This window comes from Schistocerca americana, chromosome 2, assembly GCF_021461395.2.
Source record: "Schistocerca americana isolate TAMUIC-IGC-003095 chromosome 2, iqSchAmer2.1, whole genome shotgun sequence".
Taxonomy (NCBI): Eukaryota; Metazoa; Arthropoda; class Insecta; order Orthoptera; family Acrididae; genus Schistocerca; species Schistocerca americana.
This window is the reverse complement of record NC_060120.1, coordinates 763559723-763576474: the sequence shown is the minus strand read 5'-3', so window position 1 is coordinate 763576474 and position 16752 is coordinate 763559723. Positions and strand designations below refer to the sequence as shown.

At 44.0% G+C, this 16752-nt stretch overlaps 1 protein-coding gene across 1 annotated transcript in view; it reads right to left on the bottom strand.

The window, feature by feature from the left end:
- The window catches only part of LOC124595799 (hemocyte protein-glutamine gamma-glutamyltransferase-like), a 172618-nt gene that overhangs the window by 55940 nt on the left and 99926 nt on the right, over window positions 1–16752 (bottom strand). The window contains exon 8 of the mRNA XM_047134687.1: window positions 5831–6008. Coding sequence (XP_046990643.1) covers window positions 5831–6008 — 178 coding nt within the window. The remainder of the gene's footprint in view (window positions 1–5830; window positions 6009–16752) is intronic.

The following is a 16752-nucleotide window of genomic DNA, read 5'->3' as shown; positions in this document are numbered from 1 at the left end:
TTCCAGGAGTGTATATTGTGAAAAGCAATGGTCCCATAACACTCCCCTGTGGCACGCCAGAGGTTACTTTAACGTCTGTAGACGTCTCTCCATTGATAACAACATGCTGTGTTGTGTTTGCTAAAAACTCTTCAATCCAGCCACACAGCTGGTCTGATATTCCGTAGGCTCTTACTTTGTTTATCAGGCGACAGTGCGGAACTGTATCGAACGCCTTCCGGAAGTCAAGAAAAATAGCATCTACCTGGGAGCCTGTATCTAATATTTTCTGGGTCTCATGAACAAATAAAGCGAGTTGGGTCTCACACGATCGCTGTTTCCGGAATCCATGTTGATTCCTACATAGTAGATTCTGGGTTTCCAAAAACGACATGATACTCGAGCAAAAAACATGTTCTAAAATTCTACAACAGATCGACGTCAGAGATATAGGTCTATAGTTTTGCGCATCTGCTCGACGACCCTTTTTGAAGACTGGGACTACCTGTGCTCTTTTCCAATCATTTGGAACCTTCCGTTCCTCTAGAGACTTGCAGTACACGGCTGTTAGAAGGGGGGCAAGTTCTTTCGCGTACTCTGTGTACAATCGAATTGGTATCCCGTCAGGTCCAGTGGACTTCCCTCTATTGAGTGATTCCAGTTGCTTTTCTATTCCTTTTGACACTTATTTCGATGTCAGCCATTTTTTCGTTTGTGCGAGGATTTAGAGAAGGAACTGCAGTGCGGTCTTCCTCTGTGAAACAGCTTTGGAAAAAGGTGTTTAATATTTCAGCTTTACGCGTGTCATCCTCTGTTTCAATGCGATCATCATCCCGGAGTGTCTGGATATGCTGTTTCGAGCCACTTACTGATTTAACGTAAGACCAGAACTTCCTAGGATTTTCTGTCAAGTCGGTACATAGAATTTTACTTTCGAGTTCACTGAACGCTTCACGCATAGCCCTCCTTACGCTAACTTTGACATCGTTTAGCTTCTGTTTGTCTGAGAGGTTTTGGCTGCGTTTAAACTTAGAGTGAAGCTCTCTTTGCTTTCGCAGTAGTTTCCTAACTTTGTTGTTGTACCACGGTGGGTTTTTCCCGTCCCTAACAGTTTTACTCGGCACGTACCTGTCTAAAACGCATTTTACGATTGCCTTGAACTTTTTCCATAAACACTCAACATTGTCAGTGTCGGAACAGAAATTTTCGTTTTGATCTGTGACGTAGTCTGAAATCTGCCTTCTATTACTCTTGCTAAACAGATAAACCTTCCTCCCTTTTTTATATTCCTATTAACTTCCGTATTCAGGGATGCTGCAACGGCCTTATGATCACTGATTCCCTGTTCTGCACTTAAAGAGTCGAAAAGTTCGGGTCTGTTTGTTATCAGTAGGTCCAAGATGTTATCTCCACGAGTCGGTTCTCTGTTTAATTGCTCGAGGTAATTTTCGGATAGTGCACTCAGTATAATGTCACTCGATGCTCTGTCCCTACCACCCGTCCTAAACATCTGAGTGTCCCAGTCTATATCTGGTAAATTGAAATCACCACCTAAGACTATAACACGCTGAGAAAATTTATGTGAAATGTATTCCAAATTTTCTCTCAGTTGTTCTGCCACTAATGCTGCTGAGTCGGGAGGTCGGTAAAAGGAGCCAATTATTAACCTAGCTCGATTGTTGAGTGTAACCTCCACCCATAATAATTCACAGGAACTATTCACTTCTACTTCACTACAGGATAAACTACTACTAACAGCGACGAACACTCCACCACCGGTTGCATGCAATCTATCCCTTCTAAACACCGTCTGTACCTTTGTAAAAATTTCGGCAGAATTTATCTCTGGCTTAAGCCAGCTTTCTGTACCTATAACGATTTCAGCTTCGGTGCTTTCTATCAGCGCTTGAAGTTCTGGTACTTTACCAACGCAGCTTCGACAGTTGACAATTACAATACCGATTGCTGCTTGGTCCCCGCATGTCCTGACTTTGCCCCGTACCCGTTGAGGCTGTTGCCCTTTCTGTACTTGCCCAAGGTCATCTAACCTACTGTGTGTATCTTGCGGGAAGTTGATGACTATTTGCATCACCATTCGCGAAATCTGTCAGCTTGAACATGTATCTCTGTTGTCAAAATAGACCACACGTTGCACCCGTAAGTGCACAAAATTTTTCTGAAAACTCTGTATGTAAGACTTGTGGAAGGAAACATATTGTCGCATCAATAGTACCAGTAATTCAGACGAAACTGTACGTCCCAGAGACATATTAAGACTCAACTTTACCTATGAAAATGAATACAGGCCGAACCAATTAATTAAATTTTGTGTCAAAGAGACCTGGGTCCTAATCCTCACCTTGGTACAAATTTCAATTCATTTCTTCGGTCTGCATTCATTATCATAAACAGGACGTATGTTACGACATCAGTGACATACATCAGTAGGTAAGGCATATGTAAAAATGGATTTCGGTTTAGGCTGAGATGTAGCGGGCACTCCACTTTTTAATACCAGCTTATATTTAAGAAATACCTGCATTGTTCAAACATAATATTTATTAGTAGTGACGTGTCTGAAAAAACTGTTTTAACGTTGTTGAAGAGGCGTCTGCATTTTACAGCACTGCGTTTACGAATTACACATATTTGAAGGTTTCTGTAATATAGTGCTTAATTTATGTCTACTGCATCACATGTCTTTCTTTTGCTCGACAGCAGCGTGTATGAATAACACATAATTGGAATAAAGCAGAGAACAGTTTTCTGATCATCCTGTCAATATGTGAATCACAGGAGGCTTTCGAAATTATACAGAACTATTATCTTTTTTTATGTCCACTAGTCTTGGAACAGTCCATCTTGTCGTCTTCCAGAAGTCTGGAACATGCGATATAATTGACTCACGTGAGCACTGAATCAGAAAGTATTTTCTTTTGCATTCTAGTATCACTCCGTGGCTACCATGTTGTAGCTGGACAAGATACGAAGGTGTACGACTGGCATGCTTAAACAGCTGGCGTTCCACACTGTGTTTACATGAGACTCTCAAAATCGGATTTCGTAAACCGATATCCCAGTACCGATTCCGGTTGGTCACGTAGATATTCCAGCAGATTCTGGAAATGCGATTCTAGCTGTCGGATTTCTTCCTCCACAATCGATTTTCGCTCCCACGTAAATGTACGACCGTTTTCGAAACATGCTTCTGTTGTCAGGCTACGTCCTGATTCCAAATATTTTCAGGTAATCTGGACGGAGTGACCTTTTGTGCAGTGAAGGAGAAGCAGAAATATTAGACTGAGCAAGAGCTTGTCTATGTTCAGTATTTAATTGAAAGATACAGCCGTTGTGTTGACTAAATCTGAAACCGGAATAGCTGATTTCCAGAAGCCATTCGTGTAAAACAACCAGCAGTATGTAGTATAGTGATTGACCGCGCGACTACCGAGGTCGAAGGATTTTTCCCAGATGCTAATGTGACACGTTTCCAGCGCTGTCACGAAAGCCAAGCACCGAGAAGTTAGATAGCCGACAGTGTGGCGGTCGATCCACATGCCCTTTCTTTCTGAAGCAGTCACGACATTGTGTTACCGTTTTGTCAGTCACAAGTCTGCGACGATGCTCCGCCTCCACGATATTAGACTAACCGAATCCCCTTTGCACCGAGTTGTCTTCGTCCAGACACCGATGAACACCGGTTCACGTGCGCAAAAAATCGCTCTGAGCACTATGGGACTTAACATCTGCGGTCATCAGTCCCCTAGAACTTAGAACTACTTAAACCTAACTAACCTAAGGACATCACACACATCCATGCCCGAGGCAGGATTCGAACCTGCGACCGTAGCGGTCGCGCGGTTTCAGACTGTAGCACCTTTAACCGCTTGGCCACCACGGCCGGCTCACGTGCGCAACGTACCACCCAGTATAGCAGTATGTGACAGTTATTCCTGCATGTCACCTTCGCGCCACACCAGCAGTTGTTGAACCGCGGAGTTTCTCTATCCGGCGGACTCATATGGTTTAAGGCCGCGTCCGTTGCGTATCTCTTCCGGCATGAGGAAAAAAGGAAACTTCGTTACTGGCAATATGTCCAGGATACTCGCGACACCCTCGATCATACACGCCGACACCGATCCTACTTCGCCAACTACCTGAGAGGTGTTCTTCCCAACACCCCCCTTCCCTCCCCACAGATGGGGGAAACCGGGCTCGCGGTGGACTTTTACCCCACAGACCAAAAAGCGGAAGCTTCCCCATAACTGTCGAAGTACAACTTCCTCCATGGATGGGAGGCACGCACGAAGAATGGTGCTCACTTTTTCTCCCGTATCAAAAATGTCTTTTTTCTGGTTACGTTAGTGTAACGTCTCACTGACATGTACAAAGGCCTCGGGTTTTCGACTCCCACCCACCCTGGCCCCAAATCCACTGGCGGACCGCTTTGTCCCTTTTTGTTGATAAAAATAAATAAATTTTTTTAGAAAAGTGGTCAGCTTCGAAGCGGCTTCGAATTCCGGCCGGGACTGGGTGTTTGTGTACTTCTCATTATTTCGTCTCATCTTCATCAGAGGCCTAAGTCGCCGAAGTGGCGTCAAATAGAAACACTTGCTCCCAGAGGCTGAACAACACCAGAACAACTCCAGGTCGATTACGCCGTCCGAATTACGAATGTGTGTGTGTGTGTGTGTGTGTGTGTGAGGGTGGATGGGTTGGTGCGTGTGTGTTGTGCAAAACAACTGACAATCCGAAAACCGATATTTGACCAGTCTAGCAAAAACGCTCCAGGGCTTAAAATGGAAACACGACAGTGTAAAATGTTTTCCCGAATTTCTTTTTCATCTTTAGGAAGATGTGTTGCATTTAAACTTAGTGAGTTCACTGTGGAGAGCACTGGGGTGAAAAATATCAGCAACGACATGGAATGTCCGCAACAGGCGACGAAAACAAAGTAATCAATAATATGGCGTCATCCGAAGAGTGGGGCACCTTACACCAAAACAACTGAAGAACATAGTCGCTGCATGCCGCACAGACGAATGAGAAACGGCGGCGTAGTCACCCCTCCTAGAGCTTTGTTACGCCACCGCAATGGCTCATCTACTTACGGCTGGGCAGAGGGACGTTCACCCAGTTCGCAGTCAATGATCAAGATGACACTATCATCTTAGACAGTCCATCAGGGTATTTAACGTCTTGGGCAGACACTAATGTGAACACTGTCAGATACTCTTCAAGTGAAGATCTTTTAAATTTCTCTGTATCCAATGATACTTTAATATTTAGAAGTAGTTGTAAATACTCAGAATATTCCTGTCGAAATAGGGTGCACGAAGTTATGTATTGTATTAAAGAGAAGTAATATTTTGTCGAATATTTTATATGTTAAAGTCTGAGTCACCTCCCGGAACAAACCAAAGAACTCCCCGTCAAGCCAGCGAGTGTGTTTTCGTGCGGCGCAACATGTGAGGATTAAGAAGACACAAAGCCACAAGATGCACTAATACAAAATGAGTCAACGTGTCGTGAGTAGCCGGCCGAAGTGGCCGTGCGGTTAAAGGCGCTGCAGTCTGGAACCGCAAGACCGCTACGGTCGCGGGTTCGAATCCTGCCTCGGGCATGAATGTTTGTGATGTCCTTAGGTTAGTTAGGTTTAACTAGTTCTAAGTTCTAGGGGACTGATGACCACAGCAGTTAAGTCCCATAGTGCTCAGAACCATTTTTGTCGTGAGTAGGTTAACTTGCACTGCCACCCAGCAGCCAATCAGGAGGCGGAGCTGCAGCCGTTCTGACGCGATCCGCACGCGCAGCCGCGGGCAGCCGGCAGACAGCGCCATCTGCCACTCACCTGTGACGGTGGCGGCGGCAAAGACCCAGCACTGGCCGTAACGCACGGGCCGGCCACCAGAGCGCAGGTACTGCTCCAGGATGGCGACGCTGCCCGTCCAAGCGTGCGGCGCCGTGCCCTCCGCGTACGGCCCGCGCCACCGGCCCCACAGCAGCCCGCGGTCATCGTTGCTGTTCACCTGGCACAACACAACACCGCACCACTCCCTCCTCAGGATCTCTCAACATTCGTGTCTACAATAGTAAGGGCAACACGTTGTAATCCTAATTAAAACCTCTAGATATCAGAGAAAAAACTGCCAACCCCACATACTATGTAACCATTAGTTCCAATCTCTTAAGCCTAGTTTACACGACGACATTGGGTTGCGTCACTCGTTGCGTGGAATGGGGTGCACGCAAGTGGTTTCATATATGACTGTAGACACGGTGACACCGGTATACAGATCAGTTTCGTCGTTTTGTGGGTCCCTGAGTTGTGTCTGAAATGAAAGTTTTGGCAGCTGCACGTCGCACGATTTGTGATGGAGTTAAAGCTTGTTGCGTGGAATCGCTGCATAAGAAAAAAAGTAAGAAACGTGTTTCGATTCGTAACTGGGTGAAGAAAAGACGTCATCTCGGTTGCTCAGCATCCTTACTGAAATAATTTATAACGAAAGATCCAAGAAGTTCTTTTAATTATCTTAGAATGTCACCAGAACTGTTCACGTTTCTCCTAAATAGAATTAATTATGCGATAAGGAATAAAGGTATTGTTAAGCATGAAGCACTGTAGCCAAAGCTGAAATTATATATCATATTGCGTCCATTACAATCGAGAACACTCGGCATGCTATAAGATGCGGTTTAAGTTGGCGATGATGCTTTTTCATTAACACCAATTATTATTAACATTAACAGTAATAATTATTAACATTAACAGCAATAATTATTCGAAGCAGCCCACATTAAGAAGAGAATGGTTTGCAAACTACTCTCTTGAAGATAGATCTGAACAGTGGCAATACTTCAAAATTCCAACATATGGCCCGCATCTCGTGGTCGTGCGGTAGCGTTCTCGCTTCCCACGCCAGAGTTCCCGGGTTCGATTCCCGGCGGGGTCAGGGATTTTCCCTGCCTCGTGATGGCTGGGTGTTGTGTGCTGTCCTTAGGTTAGTTAGGTGTAAGTAGTTGTAAGTTCTAGGGGACTGATGACCATAGATGTTAAGTCCCATAGTGCTCAGAGGCATTTGAACCATTTTTTCCAACATATGTGAATGGGGAGCACTGCAGCGACGTTTTAAATAGATGAATATTAAATAAAGAATGCAACTTCTTGAATTTGTATAGCCTTCCCTCCTGTCAACAATATTCCTTAACAAAGAGTTGGCCAAATCGAGCGATGGGATTTCGGTCTTGTAGGCGAGAGCATTGCCACATTTAGAATTACACTTGCTTGTATTTTTCTTAATTCAGAAGTGTATGTGCTCCTAACTCAATAAATTTTGCCCTGCAGCTCAGATATTGTCAAACCAACTATGTTATGATCGCACATGACGGTCTTAGCTGCAGCAATATGTCGCTTATTTTTGTAATCGGCATCACTGAAATCCCACAAACACCTATGCAAAGCATAGATATCCAAAAGCGAACATTATTCTCCGGTCCCCACTTCATATTTCAGTTTGTCTACACTCTACGAACACACATAACCTCAAAAACTCATGCAACTAATGTCGCCAATGTTGGAACACGCCGAAAGTGCTTAGTTTCACCAACTAGTTGCGCAAATACGGGGTGCTCATGCGCAGTGGCCAGTGGTGCAGTTGCCTGCAACCTAGAGTCATCGTGTAAACTAGGCTTAACATCCCACTGCAAGTGTGCCTCAAGGCTCTGTCACTCCTCCTTATCCTCTACACTTCCGAATTCCTAAACCACACTTCCTGTTCATCTCCTCTGGTATAATGACGACACCGCCTTCCTAGTCGTGTACCTAACCCTCCTGAAATTCCAGCATTCTTTCAACTCCATCTCAATCAGTTTACTGGTGCAACCAGTATCTTCTTAAGAGCAGCCCCATCAAGATTCAGGCAATAATTATCGGACGAACCATCTACACTTCCGCTCCTCTGATTTCAACCTCCTCTTTTATAACTACCCTACCCAGTCAACTAGTAACCAAAATACCTCCAACTATCCCTCATCCTAAACTCAAAAATCGCACCTAAAAACCTCGTAACTAAAAAACCCTCAACAACTGGTGTTGCAGTCTTCATTCCAAAAAATGGTTTGATGCAGTTCTCCACGAAAGTTTACCCTGTTGAAGTCTCTGGGTCTATCTGTAACTCTTGCAAACTATATCTACTTTAACCAGCTTATTGTAGCCAAGTCTTGGTCTCTAGTAACCGCTTTTACTCCCACACTTTCCTCCAGTACCAAATTAACTATTTCTTGATGCCTTAGGATACATTTCATCAATCTATCGCTTCTTTTCAAGTCGTGCAATAAGGATCTTTACTCTCTGACACAATTCACACTATAAGCTGTACAGTCTACCCATTTAAACCACTACATTTTCTACTGCACCACATTTAAGAAGCTTCTATTCTTCTATTGCCTCATTGCCTCTACTATTTGTCGTCCATATACCACCACACCCAAACCAAAAAGAAAAAAAAAACCTTTCTTGCTCGCAGCAGACTAAGACTGCTAAAATTATTAACTTTTGCAATATGAGGATTCTGTCCCTCCAAACCTACGAAGCATTAATCTGACAAATCCTCCCTAATGCCAGAGCCGCCTGGTTCACATTACCCTCAAAATTTTAACAGTGTCTCCAAATATTTGAACACCTGCATTCCGCCTTGTCTTCTGTACACGTTTATCGGTTCATGGACGAATTTATTAATCCCCCTCCCCTTCTCCCGTCTCCCAAATTAAACACCGTAGCCAGACCTCCATTTCCCGCAAAGCTGGCACTATTAACCCTGTCGTTTCCACTCTGATTATTCCAAAAGCTTGGTACAGGGTCATTCTCGCCATCTTTCCCATTACACTTCCTAGATTTCCAAACAGATCGAAAATGGAGTGACCAAATAAATGTAGAAACCACTGTACAATTACTTTGACTTATACGAGTATGTATATTAGCCATTTCCAACGGCCTTGACGCAGTGGTAACACCGGTTCCCGTCAGATTACCGACGTTAAGCACTGTCGGGATGGGCTAGCACTTGAATGGGTAACCATCCGGTCTACCGTGCGCTGTTGGCAAGCCGGGTGCACTCAGCCCTTGTGAGGAAAACCGAGGAGCTGCTTGATCGACAAGTACCGGCTCCGGTCTTCTAAACAGACATACGGCCGGGAGAGCAGTGTGCCGACCACATACATCTACAACCACATCCATACTCCGCAAGCCACCTGACGGTGTGTGGCGGAGGGTACCCTGAGTACCTCTATCGGTTCTCCCTTCTATTCCAGTCTCGTATTGTTCGTGGAAAGAAGGGTTGTCGGTATGCCTCTGTGTGGGCTCTAATCTCTCTGATTTTATCCTCATGGTCTCTTCGCGAGATATACGTTGCAGGGAGCAATATACTGCTGGACTCCTCGGTGAAGGTATGTTCTCGAAACTTCAACAAAAGCCCGTACCGGGCTACTGAGTGTCTCTCCTGCAGAGTCTTCCACTGGAGTTTATCTATCATCTCCCTAACGCTTTCGCGATTACTAAATGATCCTGTAAAGAAGCGCGCTGCTCTCCGTTGGATCTTCTCTATCTCTTCTATCAACCCTATCTGGTACGGATCCACACTGCTGAGCAGTATTCAAGCAGTGGGCGAACAAGCGTATTGTAACCTACTTCCTTTGTTTTCGGATTGCATTTCCTTAGGATTATTCCAATGAATCTCAGTCTGTTATCTGCTTTACCGACGATCAACTTTATATAATCATTCCATTTTAAATCACTCCTAATGCGTACTCCCAGATAATTTATGGAATTAACTGCTTCCAGTTGCTGACCTGCTATATTGTAGCTAAATGATAAGGGATCTTTCCTTCTGTGTATTCGCAGCACATTACACTTGTCTACATTGAGATTCAATTGCCATTCCCTGAACCATGCGTCAATTCGCTGTAGATCCTCCTGCATTTCAGTACAATTTTGTATTGGTACAGCCTCTCGATATACCACAGCATCATCCGCAAAAAGCCTCAGTGAACTTCCGATGTCATCCACAAGGTCATTTATGTATATTGCGAATAGCAACGGTCCTACGACACTCCCCTGCGGCACACCTGAAATCACTCTTACTTCGGAAGACTTTTCTCCATTGAGAATGACATGCTGCGTTCTGTTATCTAGGAACTCTTCAATCCAATCACACAATTGGTCTGATAGTCCATATGCTCTTACTTTGTTCATTAAACGACCGTGGGGAACTGTATCGAACGCCTTGCGGAAGTCAAGAAACACGGCATCTACCTGGGAACCGGTGTCTGTGGCCCTCTGAGTCTCATGGACGAATAGCGCGAGCTGGGTTTCACACGATCGTCTTTTTCGAAACCCATGCTGATTCCTACAGAGTAGATTTCTAGTCTCCAGAAAAGTCATTATACTCGAACATAATACGTGTTCCAAAATTCTACAACTCATAGACGTTAGAGATATAGGTCTATAGTTCTGCACATCTGATCGACGTCCCTTCTTGAAAACGGGGACAACCTGTGCCCTTTCCCAATCACTTGGAACGCTACGCTCTTCTAGAGACCTACGGAACACCGCTGCAAGAAGGGGGGCAAGTTCCTTGGCGTACTCTGTGTTTAATCGAACTGGTAACCCATCAGGTCCATCGGCCTTTCCTCTTTTGAGCGATTTTAATTGTTTCTCTATCCCTCTGTCGTCTATTTCGATATCTACCATTTTGTCATCTGTGCGACAATCTAGAGAAGGAACTACAGTGCAGTCTTCCTCTGTGAAACAGCTTTGGAAAAAGACATTTAGTATTTCGGCCTTTAATCTGTCATCCTCTGTTTCAGTACAATTTTGGTCACAGAGTGTCTGGACATTTTGTGTTGATCCACCTACCGGTTTCACATAAGACCAAAATTTCTTAGGATTTTCTGCCAAGTCAGTACATAGAACTTTACTTTCGAATTCATTGAACGCCTCTCGCATAGCCCTCCTCACACTACATTTCACTTCGCGTAATTTTTGTTTGTCTGCAAGGCTTTGGCTATGTTTATGTTTGCTGTGAAGTTCCCTTTGCTTCCGCAGCAGATTTCTAACTCGGTTGTTGAGTCTCGTGGACGAATAGCGCGAGCTGGGTTTCACACGATCGTCTTTTTCGAAACCCATTCTGATTCCTACAGAGTAGATTTCTAGTCTCCTTAAAAGTCATTATACTCGAACATGGCGGCCGGTCAGTACCATTGGGCCTTCATGGCTGTTCGGGCGGAGTTTAGTTTTATGTTAGTCATTTCATACAACATTACACTGAGTTGACGAAAGTCGTGGGGAACCTCCTAATATCGTGTCGCACAGCCTTTTGCCTGGCGTAATGCAGGAACTCGACGTGGCATAGACTCAGCAAGTTGTTGGAGGTCCACAGCAGAAATGCTGAGCCATGCTGCCTCTATAAGCGTTCATAATTGCGGAACCGTAGCCGGTACAGGATTTGTGCACGAAATGACGTCTCGATTATGTCCCATAAGTGGATTCATGTCGGGCAATCTCGGTGATTATATCATTCGTTTGAACTGTCCAGAATATTCTTCAAACCATTCACGAACAATTGTGGCGCGGTGAGGTGACATCGTTGTTTGGGGACATGAAGTCCATGAATGGCTGCAAATGGTCTCCCAGATGTACACCTAGATGCCAACTCCCAATCCGCTATTCCATGACCTTTGTCACCTCAAAGAATAGTTGTTCCTTACATCATAGCTCTCCCATAGTCTCCTATCTTTTCCACAATCCGCCTGCAAATTCGTCTCTGCACACCTCTTTTCACCCTTGTCCCTACGTTGTTTTCGGGCGTTGCTCTTCTATTAGCTGGAATCCCTCCTACCATCTAAGACCATATGTTCTTATCCGAACAGCATGCATGTACACACCATCTCAGTGGCTTTGACTCGACTGTGCCCATTACAGTAACGCCCATGTTCATTCTCTTACGAATACCTTAGTTTTTCATTTTATCCCGCAGTGCCAACCTTCAGCAGCGCCGCCCAAATTCCCTTCTTCAGTGACAATAAGTTCCATTTAATTCTTTCATTTATTCCCCATGTTTCTGGTCCCTACGTTGGTATTCTTTCTGCAATATCCTAATCTTCGTTTCTGACATAATAAGTGTGCTCCATAAAAACCAATTTATTTGTTTGGTTGCTTGCCTTCTTAATTTAACTTTTACTCTGCTGATTTTTGTTAATAATGGATCTCAAATATTTTTAAGACTCTACAGACTTTACTATCCCAAAATCTAACGTCAGATGTTGACTCACTCCTCCAGTGGCCAAATATTCTGTTTTCACTAAATTAATGGATAAATCTCGTTTCTGATATGCGCACTTTTCTAATTATATCATTTTCATCCTCTGGAAAAATGTCTTTGCCATCATCAGAACGTAAAATGAATAGTTTTCCGTCATTCATTGACACACTCATACTACGGCATGAACGTTTTCATAACGTTACAGCAGAATTCAACTACGTTTTAAATACTGGAGGAACTATCGAGCAGCCTTGGCGTAGCCGTTTGGTCACGAAAACCACTCCTGATATTTTTGGACTTACTTTAATTCTCCAAGTTGTGCCACTATATAAAGTTCTGAAAACGTAAAGATATGAGCGGCTCACGCCACTTTCTAACATAGGAGCCCACATTTTACAGAAGGGAATACTATCTTAAGCTTTCTTAGGATCAACGAAAAACTTACGGTCTCTTAATTCCTGGCCAGTGTTTTTTTCCCCCAAGAGCCTGTTTCAGGTAAAACCATGGTTGTAATTCATTCATCTAAATCCTTTGCTTAATAATAAACACAAGAACATGGAATAGGTTTTATACTACGATTAGTTATACATTAAAAAAGATGAGGGCACCCATTATCACAGAGCTCTCAATAATAGGAGGAAAGTTTAATAAAAACTAGTGGCTGTTTCAAGCAGTCGTGGACTTGGAGCTGGGCCTCTAGTAATATTATGTAAAGCATATGTTTGCCATTCAAATGAGAATAAGGTTAGTATATAGGGACAAATGAGTATTTTTGAATATTTACAAAAGCTGAAAGGCAATAATAAAAACGGATCCTCAATAAAACGAAAGAGAGATTAAAAGGAGATAAACCTGAGTTGTAGTTTATCGTTTAAACCACGTAAATTCTATGATGCAGAAGCAACAAGATGCGTGAACGTTAAGTGCAAAAAGGTAGTAAAAATGCTGTGGCTAGAGGCTACAATGAAAAGATTCGTAGGTGATATTTCCCTACTAGCTGAGAAAAGGTAACAGTCTTAAAAGGGTTAAATGGAATACATTGGCTGCTTATCAGAGAACTATGAAAATGTTTGAAGAAATTATCACATAACTTCTGTACAACAGTGCAAATAACAACCATCTAAACAACAAAATTGTGTGTGTGACTGCAGAAAAAGCGAAAGAGTTTGGAGATTAAACAAGCAACCAGACTGAAGCCAGGTAGACATGAGAAGCAGTGCGGCAACACGAATATTTTCTTCCAGCAGTGGGCGCTGTTACACGGTAACCGCTCGTGGAAAATGCACTACCAACTGGATGCTTCCTTTGTCATAGAAAACTCAAGCTACACATGCAATTTGCGGAACTGATTGACGGGACAACCCAGTCCGTATTAGAAAACAAATCAGTAAAAACAACTGTGGGGCAGCATACAGTGCTCATCATTGCTAGCAGACATACGATCGCTAAGAGAAGTGCAGCGCTGAGAGGACAGGTCATTGCGACTGGACAGATATGTGAAACTTCTTCTTCTGTTATGTCATTAAGAGCTCGCGTTTCATAGGATCTGACGTTTATGATTCTCAGCTGTCCGCTGTCGTCACGCTTGCAGCAATATACTGGTTGTCTCAGCAGCCCGCGTGATAATCTTGTGAGCGAATGCGATGGACACTTGCATGCCAAGAACACTAATCCTACTGCTGCAACGTAGCATCTCCAATACGTTATACACTACTGGCCATTAAAATTGCTACACCACGAAAATGACGTGCTACAGACGCGAAATTTAACAGACAGGAAGAAGATGCTGTGGTATGCATATGATTAGCTTTTCAGAACATCCACACAAGCTTGGCGCCGGTGGCGATACGTACAACGAGCTGACATGTGGAAAGTTTCCAACCGACTTCTCATACACAAACAGTAGTTGACCGGCGTTGCCTGGTGAAACGTTGTTGTGATGCCTCGTGTAAGGATGAGAAATGCGTACCATCACTTTTCCGACTTTGATAAATGTCGGATTTTAGCCTATCGCGATTGCAGTTTATCGTATCGCGACATTACTCCTCGCCTTAGTCGAGATCCAATGACTATTAGCAGAATATGGAATCGGTGAGTTCAGGAGGGTAATACGGAACGTCGTGCTGGATCCCAACGGCCTCGTATCACTAGCAGTAGAGACGGCAGGCATCTTACCCGCATGGCTGTAACGGATCGTGCAGCCACGTCTCGATCCCTGAGTTAAGAGATGGGGACGTTTGCAAGACAACAACCATCTGCACGAACAGTTAGACGACGTTTGCAGCAGCATGGACTATCAGCTCGGAGACCATGGCTGCGGTTACCCTTGACGCTGCATCACAGACAAGGAGCATCTGCGATGGTGTTCTCAACGACGAACCTGGGTGCACGAATGGTAAAACGTTATTTTTTCGTATGCATCCAGGTTCTCTTTACAGCATGATGATGGTCGCCACCGTGTTTGGCGACATCGCGGTGAACGCACATTGGAAGCGTGTATTCGTCATCGCCATACTGGCGTATCACCCGGCGTGATGGTATGGAGTGCCACTGCTTACACGTCTCCGTTACCTCTTGTTCGCATTGACGGCGCTTTGAACAGTGGACGATACATTTCAGATGTGTTACGACCCGTGGCTCTACCCTTCATTCGATCCCTGCGAAACCCTACACTTCAGCAGGATAATGCACGACCGCGTGTTGCAGGTCCTATAAGGCCCTTTCTGGATACAGAAAATGTTCGACTACTGCCCTGGCCAGCACATTCTCCAGAGCTCTCACCAAATGAAAACGTCTGGTCAATGGTGGCCGAACAACTGGCTCGTCACAATACGCCAGTCACTACACTTTTGAACTGTGGTATCGTGTTGAAGCTGCATGGGCAGGTGTACCTGTACACGCCATCCAAGCTCTGTTTGACTCAATACCCAGGCGTATCAAGCCGTTATTACGGCCAGAGGTGGTTGTTCTGGGTACTGATTTCTCAGGATCTATGCACCCAAATTGCGTGACAATGTAATCACATGTCAGTTCTAGTATAATATATTTGTCCAATGAATACCTGTTTATCATCTGCATTTCTTCTTAGTGTAGCAATTTTAATGGCCAGTAGTGTATTTCACTCCCGCAAACACCGTGTAGCACACACATTATGCCACTGACGAGCTACATAAGTATCTGTGCCACTTTTTGTGAAACAACTGCTTGAACACACGTCTAGAATATAGTATTACGACGGGTTCTGCTGGATGCTTTTTAGCAGTTAACATGAAGTATCCAATGCGTAAGGATACAATGTTGTTCGACGTTTGTTCGTACGTAATTTGTGATATGCAGAAACCGACAAAATGTACGGTGTTGTACCACGGAATTATTTGCATTATTTCTGGGTGGGTAACTAATTTGAAATTAATAGTATTTTCTGGCAAAATTACTTGTAATTTTGAGGTTTCACTTCCGCAAGGACAAGCTATTTTCTGTTTGTTTGCAGGTACATATCTGCATTCTTGATACACACTGACATCCCCGCGACTCAGCACCGTAGTACACCGCTAGAACCGTAAGGGATCAAAAACATTTATCTATATGTATTGGCAGGGTCAGTAAAACACGAAGAATAACCAGGACTCCAGCGGCGACAGCACTGTCTTGGCCCTTGCTGACTCCTGCCGCCATTCAGCAGCTGGTTAGTCATCGTGTTTTACTGTTCCTGCTAATACATCTCGAATAATAAATGTCGCACTACACTAATTTGGGACCGCTCTATCGAATGGGTACGTAAAACTCCACTTTACAAATCATTTTGCTGTACTGAATAATACAGAAAATAAATAACAAGGGCCATTAAATGTGTTCTATCTCGGAGACCAGATGTACATGTGACAAGTTGAACTGAAGGCAAACATTGCGCAGCGCATTCTGAACGTGACCCCTGGGACCCTCCGATTGGTTGTGGAACATGCTAATTCTTAATAGGGCATATGTCCATACGCGTTTGTATAGTGTGATTAAATTAAAGTTCCAGTTTCAAAAGGCTGTTAAAAGAATCACTGCTCAGAACGATGTCAAATTTGAACGGAAGATTATCGAAGATGGAAACGTTATGGAAACAAATAAAGTTAATGACAATTATGACACTAGATGGCGGTATAAGTAGTGAAATAAGCAAAATAAAAGACGCATCAGTTTGCGTCCGAGACGCTCGGCTTTACTGTCTCAATGCAGAATCGTGCGCAGCTGGTAAAACTCATTTACAAGAACGGTGATTGTGTCTGGACGTGCAAGGGTATAAAAAACAAAGCGTTGGTTCGATATAGGCCAAGAGTCTGGAAGAAACGATTACGAAATTCGAAAAGACAGTCTCTTTTGAAGTGCAGTGTGTCAGAGGGAGGAAAACAACTGATCCGACATCAGTAGGGTAAGTAGCCACTGCGCTGCCGGAGGGGGTCGAGCGGTT